Genomic DNA, 24,313 nt, shown 5'->3' on the forward strand with positions numbered 1-24,313 from the left:
CACCACGCGGTGTGAACGAGCAGAGCAGAGCAGAGGGCTGAAAAAGGAAACAGTACAGTTGTGGACACAGCAGATCCAAAATTAGCCAGTTAAGAGCAGCAGATGCTAAAGCCTGTACAGTAGGTCCTTGGGGACTATCCCAAGCAGTGAGGGGATGATTGGATGTGTGTGTGCGCGCGTGTGAGTTAAAGTTTGAATGTGTGTGTGTGTGAGAGTGTGTGTGTGTGTGTGTGTGTGTGTGTGTGTGTGTGTGAGAGAGTGTGTGTGTGTGTGTGTGTGTGTGTGAGAAAGTGTATGCGTGTGTGTGTGTCTAAATTTGTCTGTGTGCTGCTCCGGTAGCACGGCGATGACCTTCTGGGTGTGTTTTCTTTCTTTTTTTTTTTAACAGCCACCCCAGCGGGCGTGTCAGCAGAGCAGGAGATGATTGGGGATGCGTCCTCCACGGAGCTGAGCTGATCCGGCCGTTCTTTCCTGGAAATGCCAACGCGGTGGCATCATCGGCCATCGCCTCCCACCCCTTGCCCGGCCCGGCCTCGCCTTGCCTGCCTCGAGTCGAGGCGACACAGCCCTGACACTTGCACTCACTCTCCACCCCCGTTCACATGTACTGTGTGGGAGGGAGGGAGCAGTCCTTCACCAAATGATACGTGTGACTGGAAGCCTGCCAGGAGAATGGTTGTCCTTGGTGGCAGGCAGGCAGGCAGGCAGGGTGGCAGAGTCTGTCCAGTGGGCACTGGTAGCCACTGCAAGAGGACAGACATCTTGGTGTAGAGTAGAGAGAGATAAAGAGTCCTGTAGAGTCCTCCCATCTTCCCAGTTTGTTATCAGTCCTGTCTTGGACGACAACCTTCAGCAACACAAAGAAAGAAAATACTCAGGCATTACACAGCCCCTCCTCCTCCAACTCCTCCTCGTCCTCCTCCTGTTCCTTCACATCTCAAACAAACTGTTCTTCATTTGTGTCCTTGTGGCTTCCTCCTCCTCCTCGTCTCAGTTCCTGTTTAAAATGCAGTAGTGAAGTCTCTACCGGGGAGAGGAAGTACACAGTATGCATACTGTACTGTACACACATGCACCCTGTGGAGATAACGGTCCAGTTGAATTGAGGGGTGATGGGTTTTGGGGGGAGAGAAACTGTCAGTTTTGAAGTGCACGCTCAATCTGATGTAAGGTGCATACATAGAATGTCCATCGATCGAGACAGCGGAGATCTGGAGACCAGGAGGTACGCCACAAAACAAAACAAACTAAACGGATGCAATCCTTAATTAGGACGGCCCAAACATGTAAATAATACACGAGTGTCCCTGTTGAAGGTTTTGGCCGTCACCCTCCCTCGTCCATCCTTCAGAGTCTCTCTTCCAGTTTTGCAACTTCTTAACATTTATCTCCTTGCTCTCAAAAATAAAAATGACTCTTTGATAAGAGTCACGACATCCTAAGCAAACACTCATTTCAACCCGATAAACTGGTCAGTAACCTTGGGGGAGCTACACAGCTCAATCCCTCCCTTCCTCGTTCAACCTTGGCAAAAAAAGATCCAAACCTAAACCGCCTGGCAACCCCACGAAGCTCAGCAGAGCATTCCTGTTGGTGGTGGTGGCATTGTCGGCTAAAAGTTTTTCTGCAAATAGACTCAACCCTTTCTCCTTGACAAAAACGACACTCCATACTCGAGCCTGATTTTAGCCAAAAACTCTTAGCCCATGTAGGATATATTTTTTGAAAAAACCTAGAATTATCGGCTAGTATTCAAGTCACCATGCTTTTCTTTAACCATCTCTTTTTTTGACAAAAAGCAAATAAAGAAGAAAATAGAAACCATGAGATCCCCCTACAGAGCTACTCAAAAGACCTTCTGCTTCAACGCTGTTTTTCAGAAGAAAAACAAAACAACAAAAAAGGAAGGAACGGCAAAAGAAAAGACTAACGCAGAAAAGATTAATGAACATCACCAATTCTTTTCACTCGTCCTCTTCAGGATCTTCTCCATCAACAAAATAAAGAAACACTCCTCTTTCTGCACATGAAACCTTGGATTTTTTTTTCTCTGCAGCATTTTAGATTTTTTTTCTTTTTCATTTGACACCGTCGCAAAAAAAGGAGAGAGAAAGAGGAAAAAAAGGAGGGGAGAACACAGCAGCAACTCCAATTTTTTTTTTCTTCCCGTTACATTCCATCTTCCATCTCAAGTCACACTCTTCACTTCTTCTTATCCTTCTGCTTCTTGTCAGGCTTGCGGCCCTGCTCCGCCGCCAGGCTCCGTGGCACCACGAGGACGCTGCCGTCCGCGCCGTACTGGAGCGCGTACTCGCTGGCTGAGTATGGCCTGCCGTGCTCATCCCTGAGCTGGGAGAACACCTCCTGGTACAAGCTCTGCACCTTCTGCTTCATCTGCCGTATGGACCTGAGGAACTCCATCTTCTCCTTGAGCAGCCGCGCCTTGTCCCGCCGCAGGTCCTGCACGCCGTGCTCCAGATTCAAGATGGTGTCCAGCTTGCGCTTGCGGCAGTTCTGGGCGGCCAGCTTGTTCTTGCCACGGCGCCGGATGTCGCGGATGAGGGCCAGTTGCGCCTCGCTCAGGTGGTGCTTGGCCAGCAGCTCGTTGAACTCCTCCACGGGCAGGTTGATGATCTTCTCGTTGGAGAAGGGGATCTTCATGGCGCGGGCGCGGCGCTCGTCGCGGCTCGAGTGCTTGTCGAGGAAATCGCAAGGGGGCTGCAGCTTTGACTGGTGGTGGTGGTGGTGGTGGCCGGAGAGGGGCTTGGTGTCACGCCCAACGTTCTTCTTCCCGCCGCCGTTGCTGTTGGAGGCACCAGAGAACTGGGGGTGGTCGGGATAGGCCAGCGGCAGGTTGTAAGTATGGTTATGATTGACGTTGTCTAGCTGAGGCAGGCTGCCGAACTGCGAGGGGTCCTGGTAGCTCATGCGGCACAGCTTGCTGTACTCCGGCTGGTAGCCGCCCACAGCCCCTTCCTCCATCTCGGCGGCGGAGGAGGAGGCCGCCGACGAGGCCTCAGAGTCGGTGCTGTAGCCCACGGCGCCCTCCTCGGAGAAGGTGGCGGAGGTGGAGGAGGAGGAGGCGGCCGAGGAGCAGCAGGAGGTCTCCGAGTTGCTGGGCGAGGCCGGGGAGGCGTTGCTGGAGTCCTCCAGCGAGAGGCCCGAGTCGGAGTCCAGCTCGTCCTCCAGCTGGGTGGCCTGCGCCTGGCTGAAGCCCTCCTCCATGGCCAGGTCCAGCAGGCTGATCTCGTCCAGCATGGACTCCTCCAGGAGGCTGCTGAACGGGTCGGCCAGAACGTGGTGGCCCGACGTGAGGTTGCCGGTGGCGTTGAGGACGGGCGGAGCGAAGAGGCCGGTCAGGTTGGTGGCTCCGAAGGTGGAGTTGATGTTGGTGGAGTTGCTGGAGGAGAGGCGGAGGAGGGCACCGGGGGGCCGCGCCATATCTGGGTTGAAGATGGCGGCCGGAAGGGCAAAGTCCTGGCTGCAGCCGGGCAAGGGGAGGGAGGCCTGGTGCAGGCTCACGTCCTGGTTGATTAGGGTGGAGGAGCGCGACAGCGCGACTGAGTCGGGCGGCACTTCGCTGGTGGTGCTGCTGGTGGTAGCGGTGGAGGTGGTGGTGGTGGTACCGCTGCTGCCACTGCCAGTGTTGGCTGGACCGATGAAGGGACCCTCTTCTGTGTCGTTCACTTCCATGTCCTTGGAAGGGAAGAAAAGAAAGATAATTTCAAGATTTTATTGTTATTACTGTAAGAAAAGATTATTATAGCTGTAGTGCAGATTATTTTTCAAAACTGAAATGTCATTAAATTATTTTTTTAAAGATTCAAGAATGATAGGTCTGTTAATCTGATTCATTTTAGAAATAAATTAACATAAATTATTCATTAAGATGATTCATCCAGGACTATGAAGTTAATTATAATCCAATTAAGGAAACCTGATGTCACACAGCCATGTGGCATCAGGAACAAAGCCGGTGCTTGTGAGTCACAGATCAATTCACATCACAACAGAAACATAACAGTATTAGCTATAACTAACCCATCTTCTGCAAAAGACACTGAAAAAATGGCAAGATCTGTGCCATGCCATCATACACCCTTTCAAAAAGGTACGTTTGGTCTTTGGTGAGTTTTACCCTCAACAGTGTGTTTCCCATACACACCACCCAAACGACGTTAATATAGGACCTTCCCTCTTTATTTTTTTTGCTGTCATTTACCGTGGCAGGGCTGACAGTTGGGGTGCCCCTCTACAGTGAGCCGTTTTGCTGGGGCCTTAGGCAATTCCCTAGTCTGCCAATTGGTAAAACTGGTTCAAAGCATGGTAAATACGGCAAGGCAAAAGACCCACCTGCAGTTCCATGATGGCCATGATGTCTTGCCACTGCTGCTCCAGGTCCAGGGGGGGCTCGACGGCAGCTGCTGCAGCAGCAGTCTGGGGCAGCACAGGCAGCAGTGGCAGGGCCTGGGTGGATGTGGATGGGATCACCTCCTCTTCTCCACCACTACTGCTGCTGCTGTTACTACTGCTGCTCAGCTCAGAGGACACGTCTGCATTCTGGAACTAGAATGAGAGGGAGGGAAAAGAAAAAAAAAAAGAACAGGATAGAAACGATGAGCACTTGAATGTATAATTAATTTGATGAAGAATCAAACCATGACTGAAACTTCTGTTCAGATTAGCTGAGATCAAACTATTTTTTTTATTTGCTTTATTTTGTTTGTGATGTGTTACAACACAGGGCCCAAATAGTTACTGATTTCACACACACAAAAAAACACCATTATTTGCCCTGCAACTGGTCTTGATCTGTTGTCTATGAAGTCTTTTTTTAAGTCTTTGTGAGGAGTTTTACCTCAGCCTCTTCTCCGAAGGGGAAGGTGGCCTCGAGAAGCCTGAGACACTCCTGGAGGGACAGAGAGGTCTGAGCGCCCAGGCTGCTGGGGAGCTGAGAGAGCAAATAAGACCCAGATGGTGGTCAGCATCGCCTCGCCTCGCCTCACCACGCTACGCCAGGCCTCAACAGGATTAAGCACCACATGCCAGATTTGTGCAGCTAGCTAATGGGGTACCTAAGTCGCCACCCCTTCCGGGCGGCTCATGGGGCTGTGAAAGCCAAACTTTTGACTGGGCTGCAATGGACTGATCAAAGCCATTTTCCGATCCGCCTTGCATTCCCCCCTCGATCACACATATAATGTACCTCAGAATTAATGATAAACAATGGTGTGCTTGTCAACTTCACTTGGCAAGCTTTGAGTTGTGCACGTGCAAAAATATGTAATTATTTGGACTACAGCACAGAAGTCGCATATCTGACGTGCAGCCACTTAAGCAGCGGTACAGCGGTAGGGCTGGCTGTGCACCTTCAGCCTTGGTTCAAATACCTGAGGCGCACGTTGTAGTCTCTAACACAGTTTTGCACCTTGCGTGCCGAAAACGAGGGGTCTCATGACGCGAATCCAAACCTTTAAAATTCACTGCCATCATATGTGAAATCCAGAGCACATTCCAAACGGGACGAGTGTTTTGCTTGACTCGCTCCATTTACTCCCATTCAAAATTTGGAGAGCTACAGCCCCATGGGTCGGAAGTAGAGGGGGTTAGGTGCCCCATAATAACAGGTCCCTTTCAATATCTAACCTCCTGTCCTCTCCTTTTGCGTTTGGCCTCGTGATGCGAGGCATGACTTCATTGATGACATACTTTATTCAATATCTTACAAAAGCACAATTCATTTAGCCTAATAAACTAGCCCCACCCGCCAGCAGCGAAATTATTCTTGCCTGCGAGTGGGTCTAGCCTCGGACAATGCCCCAATGCCCTGAATCTGGCGGATCAAACACAACACAGGAGACTTTAATTTGATTGTTTTTGAATCTTCTGATGAAACCGGAAAGAGTTTTGAGGGAGTGATCAAGAGGCACACAGTTTGAAAAACAATGGGTTGCTTCAATCAACAATCTTCCGATGTCATTCATTGGGGCCAGACTAAATATTCACATTTAGTCTGGCTTGTCAGGCTACGATTCATTGGTAATTTCCAACATATGCAATCGGGATGTTAAATGAGTAGAAGTCCCGTAAAAGTTGTTGTGACTAGGCGGACAGCTGGGAAACTAGTTTTCTTCACTGAAGCGGGGCATCAGCGAAACTAGAGGCCACAGGCAAAAGGAGAGGAAGAAAGATTAGATATTGACAGTGACACCCTTGCATGTCTTACCACAGCCATGATAAAAGCTTTTTCCACAACTCCCAATGAAGAGTTAACCCATTGACGCCTAAGGCACCTGCAAAAAAGGGCGCTGAATGCCTGAGCCCTTTTTAAGAAAAGCTGCCCTCAGCCTATAAAAACCTAAATATTTCAGTTTCTGAAGCACATAAAAATATGCACTTAAGTTGCATTTAAACGCTAAGACCCCCATCTTTCATTGGAATGTGTTCATTCATCTCAAACAAACAGAGATTTTTAATAAAGTTGTCTCAAATCTCATGAGCCTGAATGTTGCGTAATGCTGCTCCAGGCGCCAGGGCCAATGTTGCGCAACGCAACATCAGGCATCAATGGGTTAAACGACAGTTGCTTCGTTTCGTCCTCATGATAAAATACGCTACTGCAGACTGTCTTAACCTCTTCTCTTTCCTTCCTTTCTTTTTTTTTTGTACAATTACGTGCATTACATCGCAGTCTGAAATGTAATCCACTGCAGTGAGAGGACCAAGTAAGGGCCCTCCCTGGCACAGGACACACAAATATATTTATAAACACTGCAGATGGTTTGCTCTTATTAGGGTAAAATGCCACTGGTAATGGACGATGGAGTGGGAGAGGGGTGTGTTTGCCTAGTGGGCCCACCTGTTCAGGTATGCTCTCTCCAGTTTCTCCATCCACAGGAGCCACTGGCTGCTCCTCTCCTCCCAGGTTTATGCCGTTCCTCCAGGTCTCCGCCCGCTGGTGCTGCTGCGCCTCCCCTTCTCCTTCTCCACCACCTCTACTGCGCTGCTTCTCCCCTTCGTTCAGCCTCCCGGCCTCGCTCTCCTTCAGCCGGCTGCTGTAGTTGAACACCTCCCGCCCGGCGCCAAGGTCAATGTCTTGCCTCCACAGGATGTCAATCAGGTCAATGTCCTGGGGGAAAACACAGATAAACATTGCCATTGGCTGACTTGATCTTCAAACCCCTTCCCCCCTTTATGTTCTGCTTGCACTGAGACCAAGTGAATATGCATTCCAACGCACAGGGATTAAGGGAATAAATAAGTGCATGCCTAAACAGATGCCTCTAAATCTGCTTTATTTATTTTGCTTACTACTGCTGGACAACTTCCTTTTATTAGACATGAATGAAGTATTAGGTTGTACATCAACCTAACCTTGGTCATATCCAGACCACCCACCCCTCTCTGGTCCATCTCTTCAACACATTGCCAGGTATGCAAGGTCATCACAACAGAAGGACAGAGTGTCCTTGGCACAAGAGAAACATTAGACAGGCGTGCCCGTGGATAGCTTGTGCATAATTTGACCAGCAACACAGACAAAATCTCATCAAAATTCATACAGAAAGAAACACCAAGAAGCACCAGACTCTACTAAACTACATTACAGCTCTATGGAAGCACGGGTGTTAAAAAAGGGGCATGGGATCAGAATTCCTTTCCGTCTTAACTTCTCGTCACCTGACAGCCATGTAATGCATCTGAAATGACTTGCTTGCTTATAGGAAATGGCACGTTAAGTAACTAAAGCAAACGTCTTGTAATCTGACCTCATGACCTTGGCTCTGCCAATACCCCCCCACCCCCACCACCCTCTGCAGTGTTGAATCCAACCTAGAGTGTCAATTCCCCCCCTCAGTTGAATCCAGCCCAGAGAGTATCAATTTCCCCACAGTTGAATCCAACCCAGAGTATACATTTCCCCAGTGTTTCCCACAGAACACGTGAGCCGTGGCACTCAAAGTGGCTGAGGGGGATTGCCTGGGTCTGTGGGGAACAGACATGTGACTGTGGTAATATTTGGAATGTTAAGAAGTTTCACAGGAAACATGGCATGAAACCACTCAAAAGTAATACATAGCTTGTGCGTTTTGCAGTAAAGCAACTTCACATGTAATGAAACACAAAATCAAATCCTTATTTTTGCCAGGAGAGCCACCTAGTAAAGGTGGGAGGTGTTTGTTGTCTGGGTGGCAGCCATAACTATTAAGAGCTGGGGGAAACCCTGTGACCCTAACTTTGAAAGATACATCTTGGAGGAGAAGGGGTAAGCAGGGGTAATAGGAACTAGAGGCGAAGAGAGTACTGAACAATTTTAAGGAAATGGCATCTTTACTCAGGGAGCGCAGTTGCTAAATGAGGCAAGACGCCGAACCATTATGCCAGCGACCAGGTCCTTTGCCGATCCTTCCCCTCTCTCTACCCCCACTCATGTTCTATCTGCTAAATAAAGGTGAAAAATCACCAAAAAAATAATAAAAATAAATAAATAAATAAAAAAAGTCTCAGCACAAGCCATCATCCAATAACCTGGCTATAATGACTACAAAGCTCTGTGAGCAGTTTGGTAAAGTTGCCTTGAAAACAGTATTCTCAGAGGACCTTCAAACTGCATCTAGAAAATGCCACTTTACTTTTGGAGCTGCTCAAAGTTGACTGCTTCCCGACGAAGTTGTGGCTTTCCTGAATTCTCTGGAGCTCAGAAACAATATCTAGATATTGCTCCTGGCCTGACTAGATGCACTGCCGAAGGTGTTGTCACTAGAAGGGGTGTGGCCTGGCAACATCTTTGCCAGACTGACTAGGTCATGGAATTTTGTACAGCATCATAAGACTGTGAGGGCCCGGGGTCGGCCATTGGTCCGATAGCCCAATACTTCAAACTTGGGATCTAGATTTCATTGCATTTGGGTGTGGGACCTTGAATTTTACTGGCTAGGTAACCTACCAAAAGAAATAGTGTGGTGCGTTTCGATACACTACCAGTACATGTTGTGAGGATCAATTCATGAATAAGTCTTGCCTATTTCCTAAAAAGATTTATGTCAGGCTGTGCTGCTCCTCCCTCAGCTGGAGTCCTCAGTGTATGCTGTGACTGTTTGACGAAGGACAATTCAACGCACACTGTGAATTTACAAACGCTATTCATAGCCAGTTACTTGCATCTCTATGTGTACGGTCAGACTAATGGGCTGTTGGAACCTGGCTGACTATCCAGCACATTGGTTCAAGATGGATCAATTTATGAAAAATGTGAAAACACAATTTGAGTTCATTCAAATGAGTTAACTAAAATGCTTGGGTCAAAATCTACTTGAGTAAAAGTGTATCCCTTAAAAAATACAAATTACCCATAAAAAGCACAATTGTAGACAAGAACCACAGGATAGACTCATGAGCACAACATGAAACTGAAAGATGTGGTTAGCCACTTGTGCGGTTCTGTCTGTGCTGTAATGCAAACCCTGCCTGGCAATTCTCAATGTTGTTGAGGAGAGATGAGCAAGGAGGAAGGGGAAGGACAGGTCAAGGAGGAAGGAACACATTACAATTCTGAATCAGAACCTTCACACAGATCCATAAATTATAATTCAATTTCCTTCCCACTGAGATAGAACATTTCCTGTGTATAGATTTGAACTCGCTTTTACGAATATATATATATATATTTTTTTTTTTAAACTAGCTGTCTATTCAGACAATGACAATAGAATTGTTTATCTAATAAGCTCAGGTGTGATAGATTGAGTAACACCATGCTTGTGTTACTGGTGAGATCTTGAATGTTAATCCACTTTGATAAAGACATGTCCAGAGGAGGGAAAAGACATGTCCAGTCAGACAGTGACTATAGAGTAGGGTGTGGTACAGTGGGTGCAACATGCTTGTGCTCCTTCTTCCTTGATAACATCATCTACAGAATAGGGTCTGGTATGGTGGGTACGGCATGGTCTCCTTGGGGAGACCATCTATAGAATAGAGTGTGGAAGGGTGAACCCAATGTGCTCATGTTCCTAGAATGGTAGTGTGGGTAGTGCACCATGCTTGTGTCACTATACCTCCTTGTTGAGATCATAAATAAAAGTAGGGAGGGTAAAACATAGCTTTTAGTTACTATATTTCATTAGTGAGATTATCAATGAAATAGTAAGGTAGGGTGGGCTACAATGCCACTATAACTAACTCCTTAGTGCTAATAGCATAGGCAGGGTGTGGAAGAGTGGTACGGCAGGTGTTGCTATACCTCCTTGGTGAGATCGTCATTGTTGTTGTTGCCGTCCCGCTCGGCCGGCTGCTCCTGGCTGTCATCGGAGGCCACGGCTCCCAGGCCACTGTCCCCTTCCTCCCCTCCTCCTCCTCCTCCTCCTCCACCACCACCACCACCACTTGTCTCAGACGCGCCACTGCCACCCCTCATGGTGGAGGCCTCGGGGTTGCTCACGTCCACCTCCAGGCTGCCGCCGCCGCCTCCGTTGCCATTGTCCAGGGGGGTGATGCTGGGGCCCGATTGCCCGGCGGCCGACACCACGGTCTCGGGGTCGCCGCGGTGCACCAGCCAGGCGCTGAGCTCGGTGCTGGGCACGCGCAGATGGTCCAGCGAGCGCACCTGATTCAGCAGCCGGCGAGTGGCGAAGAAGTGGTCCAGGTCCACGCTCTTGGGGTGGATGCCATAGCCGTCCAGTGTGTTGCGGAGGTTGTGGAACTGCGTCTGCGTGTAGGCCGAGCTGGGGCCCAGGATGATCTCGCGCAGCGGGGGCAGCTGCTGGTTGCTGTTCAGGTAGGTGTCCACGTTCACCCGCACCCCGATGAGACTCAGTAGGATGGTGAACTGAATCAGGCCCTCTGTGAAGTACTTTTTCAGGTAAAGCATTTCTTAGCGAAAGCACCCCGGAAAAAAAAGAAAGTAAAAAAAAAAGTAAAAAAATAAAAAAAACTAAAAATGTTAAAATTGACCAAACCTCACACCCAGAGGCCTGCTGTTTCTTATGCTTTCACCACACACTTGAAATGGAAAATGAAAGACAGCAGTCTCAAAGGGAGGTCAAAAAGAAAGCAAAACAATCAGTGTCTCGTCCGCCTTCTGGACTTGCTTTATGAAAGTCACTGATAAATATCTGTGGTAGTGCGAGCTTTCAAAAAAATGTCAAAACGGTGGTCATATCCCAAAACCTGTTGGCAAACGTCCTTCCAATGTCGTCGCCCAAGCCTGCAACAAAAAGAACACAAGAGAGACATCAAAACTGATGTGACATTCACGAGGCACATGACAGATTCATAGAACTCACAAGAGACAACCCAGACAAGATAACTTTATCCCTAACTACTCCGCTGGCCGAGATTAACAACAAAACATGCATAATGACTCCATCGTCAAAAGTGAACCTGGCTGTGTTAGCCACTGATACCCATTTAGAGATTCATCACAAATGCTAGAACAGCTGTCTAACTAGGTTATAACTTTGCTGCATGCACCAAATAGATTCAATGCATTGTCTTTCCTCCCGGATAAACTGGCACTTGTGTCCGAAGGGCCCATCGTTTCTGAAATTACACAACCAACTGTAATCACTAACTTGGGCAGATAGCGTGCGTAACCAGTCATACGATTTCTCCCACCCATCCCTGTTAGGTCCCATCCATGGCAAGAGATAGTCGTTATCAACAATAGCCAAACTTCTCGTGGGCTTCTGAAGCACTCCTGCACACTATGCCTTCGCATCTGCACTAAATACATGAACGACACATTACTGCAGGTTATGAGCAGTGATTTTCTTACCATTCTAGCATCACAAAGCACGAACACTTGCCAAACAACCAGGAAGTATTGATCATGCACACTTCCGCTATCGGCACCCAACATCCTCAGTAGCAACAAGTGTTGTAACAGTGACTGACAGCCTCAGCAGCCACCCAGAACACAGACATGAAATAAATCTACCGGCCCTTTCAAGACTCCAGCCAATCAGGAATCACAAGGGGCGGAACGTGGTGGGTAACGCGGATCTTTGCACAGACAAAAAAAATAAGTTTAAATAGAAAATGCAGGCATACGTATCCTCGTTGTTTGCATTTCAAACCCAATTTCACCTCCTATGAGTCAACGCCTGAGCAGAAGCGTTATCCCCCTAAACATCTTTACCACAGAATCAAGTCACCACGCTAGCTGATGCTCCTAGCAAGCTAACCGGCCGGTTCTATTAGCACACACGCTTGCAGCTTAAAAGTCTATTATCACACTAACAATGAGGAATTGCCACATCAGTGTAAGGCTCTGTGTGTCTCATCACCTGCAGTGGCCCTTATCAGATCCAGCAGATGTTTCTTTTGTTGTCCACGCTATCCTCGACGTTATTTGTCGTATTTCGCTTTGAATGGCCCACCATGACTTGCAGAATTTCCACCCAACTAGCTAGCTTAGCTATTCAATCGCTAGTTTAATACAGGCGAGCATGCTGTGAAGCGCGCATGCGTAGAATTTTCTAGGGCGCGTGCTGTCTGAGATCATTGGGGGGAATCCCGCTGCAAGCTCAACCTACGCACCACCAGCCTGTCAACATACACTCAAAACAAAACACTATATTAAGGTAGATGGTATAGGCTGGTTAATTAAGGTCATATATCAGTTCTAATTTATTTCAACTAATGAAATGTTATGAATACATAATAATGGTCAAATAAATGCTTTATTACAAGTTTCAAGCCCCAGTATAGGCCTATGCCTACTTCCATGTTCTCTCACAGTAGGCTCCCTAATATTATTCACTGTGTAGGCCTAATTCACTGTAGGGCCTATATTCACTTGTTTTCACTGTATGACAGCCTTAGCTCCATCCGTCCACAGATCTACATTCAGCTCAAATTTACTTGTTGACATGGTGGCATACGGATTAAGGATCTTACCACCTGCTGCCTTTAAAGTGATTAAGCAGCAGCTGTGAATGCAATGTAGGCTAGAGAGCTATAGGCTAGGTTTTAACAATCAGTGTAAATCGTCACCCTTCGAGAAGAGTCTTTCTTTTGTAAGCCATATGGGTGTTCCTATGGGTAGCCAATGTTTCTAAATCAGTCTGCATTAGCCTGTAAAGACATCAAAATTGGGGTTTCAATGACAAAAACATCTTCAAAATCTGCTTTATGATGTGTTACAATTCAGAATCTATATAGGCTACCTAAGGAATGTAATATATTTTATCTCAAATACAAATAGGAACCCTCAGAGTCTAAAATGTGAACGACAGAAACTCCACCTGGGAACCTGCCATGCTCTGTGTCACGGAGTGGGATGGGGGAGAGCACTCCCCCACCAATCTGGCAATAACCCTCAGATCATTTTTTGCGAGCCATGGCTCTTCCACTGAGAGGGTTAGGACTCGCTTTGAGTTAGCCCAGAACAAAGTCATATGAAAGGGCCTGCCTATCCAGTCCTCTCTCCGGACCTGGGAGGGACAACTGACCATTTGTCCCTGATGGGCTTTTATAAGTGGCTGATGTAAGTGGCTGTAAGTGACTTTTAAGAAAGCCCCTTTTGTCATAAAAATAGTAACTTATCTCCTCTTCCCCCTCCCCTCATGTTTTCGTTTTGTTTTCATTTTCACATTCAATGTTTTAATTTTTCCATCATGTGTTGCAGCAGACTGCTATTTAGACATTGCACATGAGTATCACCACTAGGTGGTAGTGTTGCATCATGTGTCACCCACATTGTTACAATGTATCCATATGACCATATCAATACATAGAAGCCTACAGAAGGATACATAATTCATACTAGGTTACTGCTACCTTTATTTTACTTTTAGGCTTATAGGCTTTATAGCAGTGGTTCCCAACCTATGGGTCGGGACCCCCCTTATGGGTCGCCAAAGATCCACAGGGGGTCGCGGAGCCCTCTTGATTTTAAAGGGTTTCGTTTTAAATATATATAGCCCATGTTGAATAAAAGACAAAGCATTTAACTAATAAATGCATAGACGCAACAAAATGTAAGTGCTACATTAAACATTTATTCTATATTTGACCAAAGACGAATTGAAGAATAAAATAACTAAAATAAGTTTTCGCAGGAAACAGGGCGCATCTTGTGACTCCGTCTCGTGCGGGCGCTCGCGTGGTTGAGTCACCAAAGCTTGCAATAGTAAAAACATGGGTCCCTTAAGAAAAAGGTTGGGAACCACTGCTTTATAGGATGTCGTTGACCTCACCTTTCTGTGTATAGGCCTAATGAGTTTCCATGAAAAATAGGGGTGCAGTGTGTGGTATTTCATCTAGCCTCAATTAACCCCTTGCTGTGTGTCTTTCACACAATCAGTCTGAATGATACTTTTTAAAAGATATTTTGGCTTTTCACACCTTATTTGAAATAGGACAACCACATTGACAGGTTGAGTAGGAGAGAGAACGATAGGGAAGGAAAGGAAAATGACCTCAGGCTGGATATGCACCCGGGACCTTGGAGTTATGATATAGCCTAGGCACCTTGGAGTTATGATATAGCCTAGGCACCTTGGAGTTGAGACACTGTGCCTAGGGTTGCCAACCGTCCCTTGAAATATGGACTCGCCTCATGTTTAGAAACCAATGGTTCTGTATTAAGCTGAAACAGGACACAATTTGGTTAAAATGCAGGAAATTGCATCTAAGAAATAGAACATTTTCTGGGGGAGGACCCCCACACCCCCCACACAAATGAGGTGCCCCTTATTTTTTTTCCCCAGTAAGTTGGTAAACCTAACTGTGCCCCAATTTGAATGATACCACATGTCAAACACATCTTTTGACACAAAAAGACCGCAACACAAATCAAAACAAGACATGTAACACACTGCACGATACTACACAGTGAAATATTTTTGCTGAATGTATTGGGAAAGTGTCGTTTCGATATACAACAAGGCCTTTTATGAGAAATGAAAAGCAAAGTCAGTGATGATAAAAGTTAACCATTATGCCCATGATTAGGAACACACCGGTTTAACTATTCACCTGCTTGTACTCCTTCAGATGATGGTGTCAGGCAGATTTAAGACTGCTGAACAGGGCTCTAAATTAACACCCACCAACCGGCCAAATGCTGGTGAAAATTCAGTGTGGCGGACACACAAGAAAACTTACTAGCCATTTGACTAGTAGTGAGTGCATGTTTGGCTTGTAAGATGTAACATCTACAAGCCAAATTGGGTAGTGATGGAAAAAGTAAAGTCATAGCCCTGCTGAATATACCTATACGTAATAAAGGTCATAGAGGTCACTTTGTCTCTGTACATACGCCACGAAGAAAAAGCAAGACTGTACAAGAGATCCAAATCAAGACTACCCTTAAGAAAATTATAGGTTTTACTACGAAAACTAACCATGGTTTTAGTTATTCATGGTTGTTATTCATGTTTTTTTGGCATGGTTCATGACTGGTTTAACCATGCATTAACTATGGTATTGTGAATATCAACCATGTTTTTACTGTGAACACTAACCATGGTTTTACCATAGTTTACAGTTATTCATGGTTATCACGTTTTTTGGGGGTTTTCATGGTTCTTGACTATGGTCTGTTTAACCACGGTTTAACTAGCCTATTGTATATGTAACTGAGGTGTTCTGCGCAGTCTGCCACTCGGGGCTCGTACCCTCTACCTCCTAGTCAATGCATCAGTTTGGGTATGGGAGGCACAGCACAATAACACTGCCCTAAAGAACCAGTCTGATAGCTCAGCGCTACCAGTGCTGCCTGTATGAGGCTTCGGGAGGGAGGTTTACTAACATTCCACGCCACACTTTGTTAGTTGGCCTCCGTTACATCGGTACCCATATGAAAATTAACCATGATTTTACTACTGGCTGCGATGACAGCTACTGTAGTCCTATGGAACAAACCACAGTAAAACTATGGTTGGTTCATAGTACATATAGGCTGATCACTATGCCATATGATAGTAGCCTAAACAAATACCAGATAAGTCACTATGGTTGGTTCAGAGTAGGCCCTTGGAGTATGATATGGACCCAGGGCCGGTGACGTGTGGGGACAAAGGGGTATGTTGTCCTGGGCCCAGTGAGGTAGGGGGCCCAGAATTGGGTGCCCATTACATTGTATGTATTGGGTAGGGGCCCTTTCAGATGACTTCGTCCCGGGCCCAGCAAAAGCTGTCAGCGGCACTGTATGGGCCTACCATAGAATCACCATGAAATACTATAGTAAAACCATGGTTACTTACCATGGATAAGCCATAGTGAAACTATGGTTGGTTCAGAGTGCATGGGGCCTACCATGACATACATACATATGGTGGTAGAATAATTACTACATAAAAAACACATTGCTACTGCATTAAAACCATGGTAAAATCATAGTAAGCCATTTTCGTAAGGGTAAGCAAATTGAATGATGGGGTAGGGCCTTAATGCAATTGGTTTATGGCTCAACATCTGGACCAGCTGCATGCATCACTGGAATAGCAGAAGTTTATTTGGGCATGAATTCAGAGAGCAATAAATTGCAAGAGTACGGATTTCTAAATCAGCATGCATTGCCTTGTAAAACACCAAATTACTTGACAGACATCTTTAAAATCATTCTACTTTATTTTTGTTGTGAAAAGTCAAAATGTATTTCTAAATCGTGTGCGCTTTGAGACGGTGCCTTTTATCCTAAATGCAATCTACCACAGGCAATGCTCGCTCCTGTTGATTGCCTCCTCTCAATGCACGTTACAGCTTTAAATCTGATCGACACAGACTTGGTGCCACGTTACGCTACGGTGCATTTTGTTCAAAATCCGTCCGCTTTAATTTCTCGCTATGGGGAGTAAAGAACTGTCTTTCCGAAGAGTGCTGAAGTACTTTTAAAGGATCCACGAGCGATATACTTTATACATTTCTTCTGATCACAGCATCACAAAGACTATTATTAAAGCGGTGGGGTTGATGAAGGATAGCTAATTCTGCAGAAACGCCGTTTCCATCCGCGCTAATAGAATAATGGAAGAGAAATGAGAAGGAAAACAAAAGCGAAGCGGATTCTTGATTACGAAAATGAAGAGGACGAGGAAGAGGAGCAAAAGCTGGATGCCACATGTGTAAGACAATTAAAACACCAACCGTCTACGGTGTCTAAATATTTCTGTCATTCTGTCTTATTTTAGACTGTGTGTTTTGGTCAGTTAACGCTGTAATTATTACACCACCAACTAAACTGTCCAACAGCACGGACTCCAGAAACGAAGAAAACAAATGTATCCTGCCAAAGAGAACGCGGAGGAGAATTCTTCATCTCCGGTGGAGCTTCAGAAGTTCAGCACTGGGGTTTGAGCTTTTATATTTCTCCAAACAAATGTATTTGTTATCGTAATTGTTGATGAAAAGGCAACCCCGGGTGCAACAGCAATACACAGAGTGAGACCACCACGTCGCCTCCATGCGTGGTTGGTGAACCCACCATCATGTAAGGGGGACTCAGACAGTCCTGCCGTCCACTAAAGCGACACAATGTGCGCTTTTACTTTAGTGGAAACACAGCATCAGTGATGGAGAACAATAGGAGAAAACCGTGCGTATTCGTCTCTGGCTTTACAACATTCTCATCCAAGATATATGTTAGGAAATGATGGGGGTTTTTTTTTTCAAGTTGTGGGAGTGATTGTCTAATCTGCATCCAGAAAGTTTGTACAAATTGTGTTCTGACTAATCATTTCATTTTCATGATAACCATGCATGTGTAATACCATTCATATTGTATGATATAGGTGTATGCCATAACACTGTGTTTTCATGTACTTATAAACATCTCTTTTTTTGCTCTGTCAATCTAGGCCCCTGACTTTGATGGTCCCCCGGCCAATCACTTCACAGACAGCAGTTCCTCTCCTGAGGTAAGCCTACCACCTATCATATGATGCGTAACGGTGGTCATCTGTGCTAGATTGCCACTTGGGGTTCGAACCCACGACCTGCCAGTTAATGCTCCGGTTTGGGCATGGGAGGCACAGCATGATACTACTGCTGAGGTAAAGGTCCAGACAGACTGCTCAGCACGACGGATAGGCTACTGTATGAGGCTTTGGGAGAGAGGTTTACTGACCTTCTACCGCCAATCTCTACCAGTTGCATGCAGTGGTGCTGAGCTGTTGGCCTAGCTGAGCTGGTTTTGCACCTGTGTCGTCCATATTTAGATTATATTGAAATGTATTGTCATTAAATACAGGGCAACGAAATGCAGTATGTGTGAGTACTAGGGGTGGGTATTGGCAAAGGGTTCACGATTCGATGCGCATCACGATACACATGCCACGATGCGATTCTATCACGATGCATTGCGATTCATGTACTACTGTGATGCATTGCGATATTTACTTCAGTAAATGTGTATAATACAGCTTATTTGTCAGTTGCTGTGTCGCTTTCTTAAGTCAGTTCATTCTATTTAAGCATTCTATCATCTGGGATAGAGCTTACATCACAACAGAAATATTACCTATGCTCTACTGAACAAAATAACCCGTGTCAAATCGAATTTTATTGTTATCAAATAATCAATTGTCATGACTCCATGCAGTATATTGAGAAAATAAGTATCACGATACCTTGTCATGAATCGATGCATTGTATCGTGAGAGTAAGTATCGCGATGCATCGATGCAACGATTATTTTGCACACCCCTAGTGAGTACTATCATACATGGACATGTTTTTATTGTCAAGGGCAGTTACAGTGCTGTTATTCCCCTAGAATGAAACGTGTATTTTCTTTACCCAGAAACAATCCTATACGTTAATGGAGATGTGGAGGACTTGCTCCCCCTGATCAGTGTGCTCTTGTAACTGTCATCAGGAAGTTGATCACCTTCCTGGAGTCCTGCTGCTTCCATGAGTTTGCACATTGTGTCCTGTGCCTCCACTTCTGAAATCAAAACGTCATCCATGTGTGTGTAGGATGTGTGTCATTTATAGACACCAATATGTAAGGACAGGGTCTGATTTGGTTTTGATTCTGGTTTTGATATCAACATCTCTTCTTCTTCTGTGTGATATTCTTGGTGTAATGCTATGCAACTACATTTGTAATGTACATGCCAACTTGTAGAATTTGGAGTAGAACGTTAGTTACCCCTTCTGCATACATTCATACAGTATCAGTAGCGCTGAGTTATGATTCTTGAGTTATCGCCCTACAGCTCAGCTGCATCGTGCTGTGCCTCCCATGCCCGAACGGGAGCGTTGACTGGTAGGTTGCGGGTTCAAGCCCCCAGATGACCTCAGTTACACATTTATTTTGCTTAAAATCTGAAATGTATACCCCCTTCTTTTGATGAATCACATCCATGAGGTATGAGGCTCCTCATCCTGATCAATGTGTTGGTTGTGACTGTCACATGGCAGGAAGCTGACTACCTGCAGTCCTATTCCAAGATGGAGCTGATCACCATGGTGCTGTGCATGCAGAGAGAGATGGAGAGCCTGAAGGAACAGATACGGTGCCTTACAGGTACACACTATACGGTAACACTTTACTTGACGCCGGTGTCATAAGCATGTCATTACAGTGTCATAATAGTGTCATAACTCAGTCATAGATAAGTCATAAACATTATGTCCATGTCATAAGCATTTTATGACTGTTGGCCTTAAGTGACATTCGGTTATGGCAAAGTTGTTTTTGCCATAACCGAATGTCTCTTAAGGCCAACAGTCATAAAATGTTTATGACATGGACATAATATTTATGACATATGCATAACTGTGCCATGACACTATTATGACACTGTAATGACATGCTTATGACACCGGCGTCAGGTAAAATGTTACACACTGTACTTCCAGGAATACGTATAGATGGGTTTCCCGTTTGTAAACACTCCCTGTCTGCGCACCCCTGGCTGCACACTCTTCAATCTCTGATTGCTTGAAACTTCTGTTACTGAAAAAAATGCGCTCACGTGATTGGCTGCTTAGCATCTTGCCCCTTCTCACAGCGGGAATGTTTGTAAACGGGAAATCAATGTGTAGGGACGGATTATGCCTCTATGGGCCCCTGGGCCAGACAGCAAGGAAAGCCCCCCTCTCCCCCTCCCCCATGCTAGTTTCCTAAAGAAGATTCAGGGTTTTATGACAGTAATTAGAGACCCTATGTTGTTGTTGTTATACGTATAATGTATCGCCTTAGATTAGATTTGTGCTTAATTTATCCACTTAAGACTTTGTGTGAAGGGAATGGAGAGCATTTGAGTGTGCTACTTTTCGTACTTCAGATTACATTACAGTCCCATATGGTGACAAATGCGAAATTTAAGATCAAGTGCAAGTGCAAGACATATAGACAACCACAATACAATGACCAAGACCAAAAACTTCTCCGTATATATCCTCTGTTGACCCCAACCCCAACACAACCCAACAGCATGTGGGAAGCTTGCCAGACATCTGGAGTCCCTGATCGAGAAGACTCAGATGTGGCCGGCCAGCAGCAGGGACAGCAACGGCACTACCAAGCCCTCCGTCCCCGGCCTCCCCGGCCTCCCCAGCTTGGCCAGCGCTGTCCCAGTACACATCGACACCACCACCACCGGGCCACATCATGGCCTGCTGGCCACCCCGGTCCTCGCTCCAGTTCCAGCCCCAGCGGTCACGGCAGTGTCAGCGATCCTCAATGGACAATGGCCGAAGCAGGAGAGCCCGCCCCTCAAACCACTGGACGCCTCACACCACAAGAATAGAGTCTTCACAAAGGTATCATCCTCAGAGATTCTCTCGGGTCCTCTTTGGACAGCGTGTGGTGTCATTATGTCCATATACTGTACTTAACAGAGGCACCATCTTCAAAGATGTCAGATCCTCTTTGGACACTCTTGCGTGTGTCATTATGTTCGTATGTGTATACTTTTTTGGGTAACACTTTATTTTAGGGATACATCTATTAGCACTAATACATACAATGTTCCTGTATAAGTAACTTGTAAGGCATGTACAAAGCAAAATCAAACATTTGTTAGGCATGTATTCGCAAATGTCTTGTTCATGCACAATGAGGGATTTATTACCAATTTAACCTTAGTAAGGACCTAGTAGGCCTTAGCGTTTGCTTAGTACATGCCTTACAAGTTACTTATACAGGCATTAACATTGTATGTATTAGTGCTAATAGATATAGCCCTAAAATAAAGTGTTACCCTTTTTTGTTGTACTATATGTGATCAGATTGTCAGAGCAGCCTTTTGTTCTAGCGGCAGTTTGGGGAGTCTGTTTGTTGATACAGTGCTGTGGTACTTAAGACATTTTTTTAATTAATGAACAAGTAGTGCACTGTTTCTATTAATTACTGACACCTACTTTGATGAGTTGGAACAAAAGTGACACCTTAAAATTGATGTGTTTGATGCAATAAACTAAAATAACTCATTTACTAATTTTTAGTAATTTTTTCATCCATGCCTACGTTGTGTGAGCAATCTTTTTTATGATTACTGGCGGTCAACCACCACCTCACCACCCCTCCCTTCAGTTTATTCCCCCTGAGTTGTTGGATAGATGCAACACGGACATATGACCAATCAGAATCAACATGTTTTACATTATAGACTAAAACAACTCAACACATCAACTCAATAGCAATATAGTACATGATTCCACCACAAACATTTATAAGTTCATTCTCTGCCTTTAGCCGGGGCTCAAACGACTAAGGTTAAATCAAAAGACAATTTTCTAATATGGCAACATATTAGACAATAAAGCTTTTTGAATCTTGAATCTTGAATCTTGAATCTTGAAGACTAAGGCTGGGGACCCCAGTTCAATTCCGGCCCGAGGTCATTTCATGATCCTCCCCTCTCTCCCACTCCTCTCCTGTCACTTTCCTTACCACCCTGTGAACAATAAAGGCATAATATCCTAACAATTTTTTTTTTTCAACAAGTCCATTCCCTCCTTTTTTGTGCTTTCTGGGCATTCAGTTTATCACCCCTGAGTTGTTGGAGAGGTGCAACACGGGAACCACGGCCCAGAAGCTGACCAATGACCTGCTCAGAGGCCTGTACGAGAGGGACTGCCTAGCCTCGCACTCCATCTCTGGGGTGGTCTACAATAAGAGGGGCCAGCCCAAACCCGCCCTGCCCACCGACGAGGTGCAGGCCATCCTCCGTGAGTATTTAGTATTTTGTTGCTTCAGTGACATAATAATAACATAACATTTATTTACAGGGGTTTCAACATCTTTTTTCCTGAACAGCGGTTATAGAAACCCTGGGAAATTACTACATTTCAGAAGTTTAGCTGATACATTTGGCCTTAGAAACACATTTGAGACTTATTCACTGGTCTACTGAAGCTGTTTGTCAAAGGGGATCTTGTTACAGCTATATATGACCTTTCCCAAGACAATTATGTGTGGGTATGCACACGCATTTTGCCAAGTGTCTTTTTGTAAATGTTTTAGTTAGTCAAAATGCAGCCCCCCAAATAAGGTCTAACTGTATAAGAACCTTTTGAGCTAGAAGCCTGAACATTGTCACATATGAAAGCTTACCCCTTAAGGTGTTCTACAGTCATCTGACTTGGTTGGATATGCCTTTAGGGTAGTATTACAGAGATGTGACTATACAGTACTGTACGGTACTGTACACCAGTGTTTCCCAACCTTTTTTGTCTTGTGTACCCCCAAGCCTTTTTTGTTGTGCCATGAGTACCCCCTAAGTCAAGTTTCTCTATCCCAATGTAACTGAGCTACATGTATTTGATAAAATTACATGTTTCCAAGTACCCCCTGCAGTTTGCTCGCGTACCCCTAGTGGTACACGTACCCCTGGTTGGGAAACACTGCTGTACACTATGTACAGGAAAAGAAAAAAGAAAAAAGGGTATTGTTGAGCAAATCTCTATGGCTCATTTGGAAACCTGGACTCTGGACTATCATTCAGTCTTGGAATGGAGTTTCTAGCTCTTGCTTTGTGGGAGCAGCAGTCATTCAAAGCAAATGCGCCAACACAAAGCTGCGTAAAACAGGACCTGCCTACTTCTCTTCTAAGGCTTGTCCTTCAGGGTAGGAATGTCACGGAGCCACAGAACTGATGTCCATGTAATCAGCAGAGTCTGGGGATCATGTGGAATACCATTGATCATATGAAAAATATGGAAGTGTATATGCAAGTATATATGCAATTTGGATCAGGTTAACTATTTGCAATGAAAGTATGGGCCAAAATCCTTGGTAGGGCATGTGCCAGCATAGGTAACAACTAATCCAAGTGCCTGATGTCAGTTTTGGTTCATAAATGGCACTCTATTGACTATTAATGATAAGGGGGCTAATCATTTTGTCCTTGCCATTTTTACCTTTTTTTTGTTTAAACTCATTGTGAAAATGGAAAAATCCAAATTCAACTAATTGGATATTATCTCCATCAGTGTATTTGTTTCCAGAATAACAGAAATGGTTCATAATGGTCCTCCTCACTGAGAAATCAAGAGAGATGTCTAATTTCAGGACTGGGGCTAATAATATCGTCCACAACTGTATGTATTGTTCCTGGGTTTATTACACCACCTGGATTATAAACAATTGTGGATTGAAGATCAAATTGAAGTTGAAGGTCATTCGGGTCGGTACAGGGTCGCCTTTAAGAGTTTTTAAACTGTTGAAAACACTAGATGAGTCAGACAAAAAAGACAATTCAATGTCTGAACTGGAAGACAAAACCAACATTCATGAGCAAAAAAAAACAAAACATTCACTGGGGTGATTCTTAAGGTTGTCATTTTCCCGCCCACAGGAACAGTTCAGTATTTCTTTCCCGGGAAGACCGATGCAGAGATCAAGGGCTACATCCGACAGAAGCTACAAAACGAAGCCAAGCGACTGAGGAAAAAGCCCTCTCCACCGCCACCGGATATCCAGGACTCCAAGGGTTCGAGCGTCGTGACCCTGAGTAGCCTGAGAACTAGCAGTGTTAGCAGCAGCAGCGGCAGCAGTGCTACTGGACAGAGGCCTAGCGTCGATTGATAAATGTATGTGTTTTTTTTAAAGGAACAGTCCAGCATTTCTGGGACTGTGCCCATTTCCCACCTCCTCTCGAGTTAAGTAATTGACATTCTTCCAGCTGTTTCGTAGCTGAGTCTGGTGGTAATCCTAGTTCCAAGCTTGCATGTGTCACTTAACAGAGTGGAACCAAATAATCGTCTGTTAGAGTAAGATACCCCAAAACACGCCTACCCAATCTGCCCTACATTTTCAGAACGCAGTATCTCTCCTTACTGGTAAACTGAGAAAAAGGCTTTAAAGTTTTCTTTCTGGCCGCGCAACTGTGTTGGAGGTGAAGTGGTGATGACA

At 45.3% G+C, this 24,313-nt stretch overlaps 2 protein-coding genes across 4 annotated transcripts; one reads left to right on the forward strand and one right to left on the reverse strand.

Moving 5' to 3' along the window:
• Positions 1–236: 236 nt before the first annotated feature.
• On the reverse strand, positions 237–12,413 carry nfe2l1b (nfe2 like bZIP transcription factor 1b). Of its 3 annotated transcripts, none has more exons than XM_063221649.1 (6): positions 12,288–12,413; positions 10,244–11,206; positions 6,860–7,129; positions 4,859–4,951; positions 4,354–4,566; positions 237–3,696 (listed from the first exon to the last, which is right to left on the reverse strand). In XM_063221649.1, exons 2-6 carry the CDS (start codon positions 10,868–10,870, stop codon positions 2,203–2,205), a joined length of 2,697 nt encoding a protein of 898 aa, XP_063077719.1. In that variant the 5' UTR covers positions 10,871–11,206; positions 12,288–12,413; the 3' UTR covers positions 237–2,202. The 3 variants fall into 3 exon arrangements, with proteins under 3 accessions (XP_063077719.1, XP_063077720.1, XP_063077721.1); XM_063221650.1 differs by lacking the exon at positions 12,288–12,413 and adding an exon at positions 11,777–11,948; XM_063221651.1 differs by lacking the exon at positions 4,859–4,951.
• A 4,293-nt stretch (positions 12,414–16,706) lies between these two features.
• Positions 16,707–24,313, forward strand: si:ch211-194k22.8 (uncharacterized). Its single transcript, XM_063221101.1, has 7 exons — positions 16,707–17,072; positions 17,200–17,298; positions 17,805–17,864; positions 19,372–19,477; positions 20,390–20,718; positions 21,942–22,128; positions 23,757–24,313. The coding sequence occupies exons 1-7, from the start codon at positions 16,986–16,988 to the stop codon at positions 23,984–23,986; spliced, it is 1,098 nt and encodes a 365-aa protein (XP_063077171.1). The 5' UTR covers positions 16,707–16,985; the 3' UTR covers positions 23,987–24,313.

This window comes from Engraulis encrasicolus, chromosome 17, assembly GCF_034702125.1.
Source record: "Engraulis encrasicolus isolate BLACKSEA-1 chromosome 17, IST_EnEncr_1.0, whole genome shotgun sequence".
Lineage (NCBI taxonomy): Eukaryota > Metazoa > Chordata > Actinopteri > Clupeiformes > Engraulidae > Engraulis > Engraulis encrasicolus.